The sequence below is a fragment of the Halyomorpha halys genome, unplaced genomic scaffold, assembly GCF_000696795.3.
Source record: "Halyomorpha halys isolate HHAL.00 unplaced genomic scaffold, Hhal_1.1 Scaffold75.1, whole genome shotgun sequence".
NCBI lineage: Eukaryota > Metazoa > Arthropoda > Insecta > Hemiptera > Pentatomidae > Halyomorpha > Halyomorpha halys.
In genome coordinates this window covers 323,869-332,292 of record NW_027112173.1, presented here as the reverse complement: position 1 = coordinate 332,292, position 8,424 = coordinate 323,869, and the positions used below count along the sequence as shown (strand labels likewise).

The following is an 8,424-nucleotide window of genomic DNA, read 5'->3' as shown; positions in this document are numbered from 1 at the left end:
AATAGGAATCATTGTGGTTTATTTTGAATAATCCTCAATAAATAAATAAATAAAAAAAAACTTTAACTTTCAACTTGATCATTGCTTCTAGGGCTTTTGTATTTAAAATAAGTTTGCCTAGTGATAAGTTTGGCTTAATGATCAATATACACATTGCTATATATACCTAAAACCTTTTTGTATCTCAGTTGCCCTCTGAATGATTTATTAATAGCACTAATCTATTCAGAGCCAATCATAATCCAATTTCATTATCCTCTCTCGGATCTCGACCAATAGCATGCCTCCGTTTTTTGGACTTAATACCTTTCGCTTTGTGACCTGCAATTTTTGCGCTGGGACGACGATAATCTAATGAATGCCAGGCAGGTCTCTATAAAGTGTTGGTTCGAGTCACGCTATCTTATAAGTCTGAGATAATTTTTTTTTTATCCTTTATGAGATCTCTATTGAGTAAGCGTATATTTATCTCATTTATTGTTGTTTTGTTACATTTTAAGGTACCAGGAATGTTATGAAACCCAGGAGGCCAAGTAAATCCTAGTTTCATTCATTCATTCTAATTCCAATTAATGTTTTTATTAGAAAAGGTGTAGTTCATTTTATCCACGAAGCCGTTATCGTGGTCGAGAACATAAAATATTGAAGCATTAATTTCTCACTCACATTCGGTCGAATCAATATGTGATGTAGTCAATTGTATGTAGCAATTACAGATAATTACAAGGTCCAAACATACACACTGAGTATGATTGCAATCAATTTTCCACATGATGAATAAATATTCAAATAAATCATATTATAATCAATGTACACTGACATTATTAGAACAGAAATAATATTAAATCAATGTCGTTATGAAAATTTACTAATTTTTATGGAAACGATTCACGAATCTATATCAAACACATTCTTTAATTTATATAACGTCTTTACCAATCCTTTGATTGATTTACATTAAATTTAAACTGTGAACTTACGTTATTCAAGTTTCCAATACTTTCACAACCATAAGTTTCAAACATTAATATTCTATGTACAACACTCGTAAATAAGGGAAAGTCATAAAAATAGGGAAAAATTTGGTTATAGTGGCAATGTTTTGACCTAAGTCTTTTGGTAAATTGAGCACGAATCATAGGTTTACTGACTGACATTTTTACGGATATTTTATTTTATTTCTAAACCTTGAAAATACAGGAAACTGCACGTCGATTTCGACTATTACAGCACTTACTAGACAAACGGTCTAAACTTCCAACACATTACAAAAGACTGATCTATATGAATGTAATAAGGCCCATCTGAACATATGGAGTTGAGCTTTGGGGCTCCACTAAACCTTCGAATTCCTCTCGTATTCAATCCTTACAATCCAAAATCCTTCGTAAAATCCTCAATGCTCCTTACTTTGTCACAAATAAAATCATACATATAGACCTTAATGTTCCCTATGTAACCGATCTAGCCCGAACCAGATATCACTCCTTCCATTATAAACTCTCTAACCACTCAAACCCCTTAGTTTCTAATCTTGCATCCTCTTCCATTCCTGACAATCCTCCGAGGCGCCTGAAAAGAAGATGGCCACGAGACCAGCTAATGTAAAATGTCATTAGAGTGCTACCAATGGGTAGTTTCTCTACACGCCTCTAACACTCCAATTTTACTTAGATCAGATTTACTAAATGTATTATAATGTACAGTTGTAAATAGCAGTAAATATTAAAAAAAAAAAAAACCTCTTTTAAACCTCAAAATCTTTATGTTCATTTCGACAACTTTTCTTTACAAAATAAAATAAACTTTTCTAAATTTTATGACTGCAAGATTTCTCTCTACTATCAACCTCTTATATGATGAAGGCAAAACTATAGAGAAGGGAGTTTTTGTTTTGAATTTTACCCAAAAACTGGAAAATGACCTCTCTGAAAATATTTGAGTAAACATTAGATTCATGTACAGAGACTCAAGCGACACAAAGTGGGACAACAACCAACTGTTTTTGTCCAAGCTTAACTAGACTATAAATATACAAGAAGGAATACTCAAAGCAATGTCCTCCTCAAGCAAGGATCTCTGAATCTAAAAAAGAAATACTGTTTCGACTAAATTAAATTTTTTGGATTAATTTGCAAGCATGAATTGATCATTTTATTTGGCTTCATTTAATATCAATCGTTAAAAATATGTTAATCCAGAAATTTAAATGTTAAAGAAGAGATAATTAGTGAATTTCGAAAGCTATTTATGATCAATTTTAATTGAATCAACTGTCCGTTTTTTTCCAAATCTTTATCTTATTCACTACCATGACATTACATAGCTGCTTTTTTTTTTTAGAAAATAGCTTATCTGTTTTAGAAAACGAGAAATTCTTAAAAAATCAGAAAGAAAATACAGTAAATTTCTATATATTGCTTTTTTGTACACAGATGATCCTAAAATGTCCCAAAATAAACTGACCATTTACACCAAAGTAGTACCGAATTCATGGCTGTAGTTTAGAGATTATATTATAATTATAAAGACTTAAAACATCAGAAACAAAATAAAAAAGTTTTCTTAATTAAATTTTTAGACTCAAGTTATATTAGAACTGATAAATTACAAAAAAAAAAACCATTATCATTCCTCGTCCATATTTGGTTTTAAACAAAGAAAATGTGTTTTGAGTATGATTGAAATCAGTTTGATGCTGTTTGTTCTTCTCTTTTAGATGAAATAAAATTGTAAAAATAAATTCCTATTCTATCTCATAATGTTATAAAAATTGTATTATTTTGAGAAACATTAATTTATTCCTGTTGTAAATGGCTTCAACGAATAATGAACAATGAAACACAAACCCCTGAACGAGTCAAGTACTATAGACACGCTACTGGTACTTCATTTATCGTTGATAAATAATGAACACTAGTGTCCTCTAGAAGCTTGTGGCACAACGTCCTTTGCCAATGTATTCTGCCCTGTCGAGGTGAATGTAAATAAATAAAGACCAGATGCCAAGACAGTCCACTGCCAACCGAATCAGTGGAAGGATACCTACCGGTATACTGGCTATATCCATCTGTCTATACAGAAGATCAAGGCAGCTCACATCTAACTATAGTCTGCTACTTCGATCAGTAGTAATATATTTAGAGATAGCATGTCATGTGAACGAATATTAATTAGTATAATTATCTATACAACTATGACAACATTAACTATACAAAATGAGGTTAGCTACATTTTCCAGCTCTTTGTTATGTGATGCAAGGGACTTAAATAACATTTAAAATATTTAAAAAAAAAAATCAATTGTATTTAATACGTGACCATTATTAGAAATCAGTCTATAAATAGTTAAGCTACTAAACAACATCATTGTAATGGGATAAAATGATATTTTCTAATTCGTAGGTTAGAAAACAAAAGATTTAATCACATAAAAATACACAGAGTGTTTTCACATAAGAACTTTACTCTTATTAAATAGTTTTTGTCAATATTTGAAAAGTTGTCATGACAATGGTACTTTTAGGAATGAGTATAATGGAGGGAGTAAGGAAAATGAAGCCGAAAGGTTAGGCCTTATGACCAGAGGCGTGGCCGATGAGTACGAGCCAATCATTGGCTGCTTTTTGCTTCACTTTAGATTACAATGGCGGATATTCCTATTAACTTCCACGTAAACTTAAGTTCCACAGGCATGACCTGGTGTGCGCGCACGTGGAACACGTTTGTTTGCATCAGCTCATCATTAAGATTGTATTATTCACTCCTTGTTTTATACCCAGGTCTATCAGCATTTAGTCTGATTATAAGATATCCCTTTAATCCAAGGATATCTTTAGGAATAGTTTAAAATACCCCTAAAATATTTAGTATTTTTTCTTGTTATTTTATTCAAATTTGCTTATCAATGAATATAATTGTGTAACTTTTATAATAAACAATTTTTTAAAATTGTTATTGTTTATGTTTCAGGTGAGTACTTCTGAAGCTATTTGAATATCTCTTCATAAATTGGGTATATTCATGAGGTAATTCATATTCTATATTTGTGGATGGCACTATCGATATTATGATTACATTTCTGAAGATAATATCGATAGTGAGTGATGCACGTAAATGTGACAAGTTTTTATTTTAAAATAATTTCAGTAATTAGTTTCTAAATTGGATCTTAGTTTTTTTTTAATTGGCTATTTTTTACGAATTGAAGTCTCACGTATGAAAAATGATGTTAAGTTTCTTTTTTAGTATGCAATTAGTACTCTTAATTATTATTTATGATGGACCTTGAGATTGTTATCACAGTCAAAGTGTTTCCTAGCAAACTAAAAATTTAAAGATTATTTCTTACAATAATGGAAGGAATGGTATCTGGTTCGTGCTAGATCGATTACATATGGAACATTAAGGTCTTTATATATGATTTTATTCGTGACAAAGTAAGGAGCATTGAGGATTTGGGGTAAGATCAACATTATTCAAGTATACTGTAGGGATGGGATGTCAGCTGTATAGACTGTGTAAATGTCTGGGATACTACCCTGAGGAACACCAGCGGACTGTGAGAAGTATGAATAGGAATCATTGTGGTTTATTTTGAATAATCCGTCAATGAGAAAGGAATGGATAGTGAGAAATTATGTAGGATGTAGGAATTTACGGAGTTTGTAAAGGATCAATAATTTTAAAATTTAAGTCTAGTTATTACTAAATTTCATCTTAATGGTAAATTAATTTAAAATAAAGCATAATACATATAATATTTTATTGATTATATTACTTGATCATAATACTATGATAGTTATGTTTATATTTTATTTGTTTCTTCTATTCAGAAACCCTTAATAAAACATAATGTATTTCATCCACCACACAAATTATTCTACATGTATTATATTACTATTAAATGTTTATCTCTTTAGTTACTTATATTTATTTTATCATTCTAATTATTATCTAACTTTTTAAGACAATTTGAATTGTAATGATTTAGCTCAAAATACAAAAAACAAATCATTTATCATTAACACATAAATATAAATAAAATATATATATTTATATAATTTGCTCGTCTCGTGTAGAAGGTCGGTGTTGTTTATTTGTTGATGTATTACTAATAATAACATGTAGTAATAATATTGCCAACAAATTTGATTTTGCCAACCTACCAGCTGACCCTAGTATTTATAGGCTCAGAAGTGTCTGATATTTGAAACACTCAGATATTTATTGGCAGAAATAGTATCTTTAGGGCTAATTTTTTTAATTTCCCCCAGATTGTAATCATTACAATATTTTATTAAAGAAAAGATATAATATACTAAAATATAATTTACAGATCAGCAAATAGTTACAAATACTTGTCTTCAATGAAAAAACAAATGGTTTATTGACATAGCCATTTTTTTATACCTAGAATATATCAGCTCTTAATATAACATACATCACAAAAATGAATTATATGTAAAATCACTAATCATAAGCCCTTTTTTCGTTAGTTTTTGAATTTAATTATAAGAATTAATAATACTTTAACAAGTGTTGATTCTGATTATAAATTCTAACTGGAATTCTCCAGGAAAGTTTCTCTGGTCCACTACTTTACATTATAGTATGTACTACAGACATTTCACTACTTATTATTCGTCAACTTTAAAGTAAATGATACAAGCAATTAAGCGGCTGAAAGTTTATTCTTTTGACATAGTAAGTTGGAAGTGTCAACTTTATTGATTTAACTTTAATTTTTAGTTAAAGCTTTAACAATTAATTACTTGTTTTTATGTAATCATGAGGTATGCTCGATAATTATTTCAATATTTCATTAACGGCACCCGGCATTGAATTATTAAAAGAATTAGTGGTGGTCTTTTTCACCTGGTTTTAACTGTTATAGGATGTACCTCGTCTTCCAATATTTCTCAAGTGTTGTCCATAATTTTTGTGAGTGAATTAAAATTCTTAAAGCTTCAACTCAGTTAGCTTTAACAACAAAATGTCTAATTAATTTTAGGAAGTAGTTCAAAGTCGTATACATAAACTTTTCTCCATAAAAAAAAAACAGACATAACACAGTGTTGACTAACGACCCTTTCATTCATTTGTGATCTAAGGTAGCTTGGATATTACTTATAAATAAATAATAAGTATAAAGAAAAAATATAGAATATTACAAAATAACTCACCCACTTTGACTATAGTAGTATTAGGATGTTTTCTACTATCAGTCAATATTCTTGCACCATTGAATTATGTATGAGAAGAATATAAAATGAAAACATATAATTAAATCAAACAATACCTTTGAATGCATAGCAGCAGATCCAGTAAAATAATTATTCATTAGGAATAAGGAAAAAAAGAACAATAGTACATTAGTGTTATAGGAGTGTGGTGGGAGAGAATCTGTGTAAATTCTAAGAATATTTAAATTTCGAAAAATCAATCGTATGTGGGTTACATGCTCTAATAATAAATTGTTCTGAGAGGGTTGATTGAGATGTGTGAGAAAGAAATTGAATAATGTACAAAGCCGAAAATGATGGCCTCTTTACATATTCACAGTTTACTTTTTCATTGGTATTGACTTCAGGAGTACCTAGAGTAGTCGTTACCAAGCGGGTTGCCGCGAAATAATTTAGGAATGGGACATTCCACGTCTACTCTACATAGTTTTGAACTTAACTATCAGATTTCCTTCAATTTTACACAGGTTTTGTAGTATTCAAGCCTCTCTTAACTTTTGCCGAAAAGCATTTGACACTCTATTTTTATAGAATGATAATCTAATGGTTCTGCCATTAACCTGCTTCTACCTAAAGGGTTTCAGCATTTACCTACTCCTCCTACCTAAAGGTAATCATTTTCCTACTAATACCAAAAGGTTTCCAATGCCAAAAAAAGATTGGAAACCACTGACCTAGAGTGAACTGCCTAGTAACAATATTTTATTCTATTTTTACACTCAATTATTAATTATTTTATGAGGTAATCAGGATTTGTATTTATTGCTTTGATAAATCAACTATGTTATCAACATTAATTATTTCAATATTGTGACATACATCATACCGTATAAATTTAGTATTATAAATCTGATCATCAAGTACAAGACTCATTCATTTCATAACTAGGAAATCACATTTTTTTGGTTAATACTAATGATTAATAATTTAATTTTAATATAATAAGAAGAAGATCACTGCGATTTTTCGAAATTTTGAATTCGAGTTTTCGATGGATGTACACTATTTGAGGTCTTCTAAGTCCAACTGACCCCATAATGATGTAAACAGCCCATCTAAAAAATGAAAAGTCTTACGAAATTGAAATTATAAACTTGAGGCATGTATATGCCTGAGGTTTGACCCCATCTTTTTTTATTAAATCGACCAGAAGTGTCACTTTATAGATTCGATTTTTCACATTTTTTTTTTTATCTTCCCGAAGACTCCTTTAACGATTTTGATTAAACATGTTATATCAATGTAAAATCTAGTGATTTTCAATATCAGCTATCCTCATCGAAATAGTGTAAGAGGGCTTAAATGCCGAATTTCCAAAAGCTCTTTCTCTAAAGTACCTTTGATTTCGTTTATTTGAAAGAAATTTGAAAGTTTTTACTGTTGGCAATAACAAACAATGGATAACTAAAAAGAGAAAGAAAGGAAAATTGAGGAGTCCGATCCGAATTGGGCCCCATAAACAATCTGCTTCTCGCCTAAAAAATGGATTTGCCCAAGAACTCGTGAGATCGACGCGTTTCGTGTCATCACCTCCCACGGGATCTACGACATCAACTACAAAGAAAGTTGTCACGTGAGAGGTGACTTTTGACTGATAAGGGTCAAAAATAATTTATAAATTAACAGCTGATGAGAATTTGAATTCTATAAAGCTTTCTTAGGAAATTCAAGGATATTTCTCATATTAATAGCAAATATATTCAGAATTTTATTTGCTCTTATTAGTTAATATTCTTGAAAGTTTTTGTGAATATTATTCGAGTATTATCTCTAATTCGTGTGAAAATTTCTCACTAACAATTTTTATCAGATTTCAATAAATTAAAAGCACATAGTTAGTAATTGATTTTGGACTGTAATTATTTTCTTCGGCTGTTTCGCATGGAATGCTAAGGCTGGAACACGTTTGTTGCCCCAAATCCAAAACACCTATAAATGCTTGGTAATAAAGAAAGTGACAAGTTCGGCGTGTTCCATGGAGGCAAACATGGTGCACATTTGGACTTCTGTAAGCTAATATCTTTTATTATAACTTTTCGAGTTGGGTTATTTTCTTAAATATTCTGCTTGTCCAGAAGGCCTCGACGGTGTTCAGTTATTAAAAGTAAGATGGTTGACAAGGAAGATGATTAGATAGGATGAGAGTAACACCTACCTGGTACTATTCCAATAAAAACGA

At 30.2% G+C, this 8,424-nt stretch overlaps 1 protein-coding gene across 2 annotated transcripts in view; it reads left to right on the top strand.

Annotated features, from left to right (window-relative positions):
- Nucleotides 1-8,424, top strand: part of Gs2 (glutamine synthetase 2) — a 146,391-nt gene that overhangs the window by 30,315 nt on the left and 107,652 nt on the right. The window contains exon 1 of one of the 2 annotated variants that reach the window (XM_014439109.2): nucleotides 4,005-4,028. The exons of the other annotated variant lie outside the window; for it this stretch is intronic. Within the exon in view, the coding sequence (XP_014294595.1) occupies nucleotides 4,024-4,028 (5 nt within the window). The 5' untranslated portion in view covers nucleotides 4,005-4,023. Of the gene's footprint in view, nucleotides 1-4,004; nucleotides 4,029-8,424 lie in introns of those variants that run through there. 2 annotated transcript variants of the gene reach the window in all.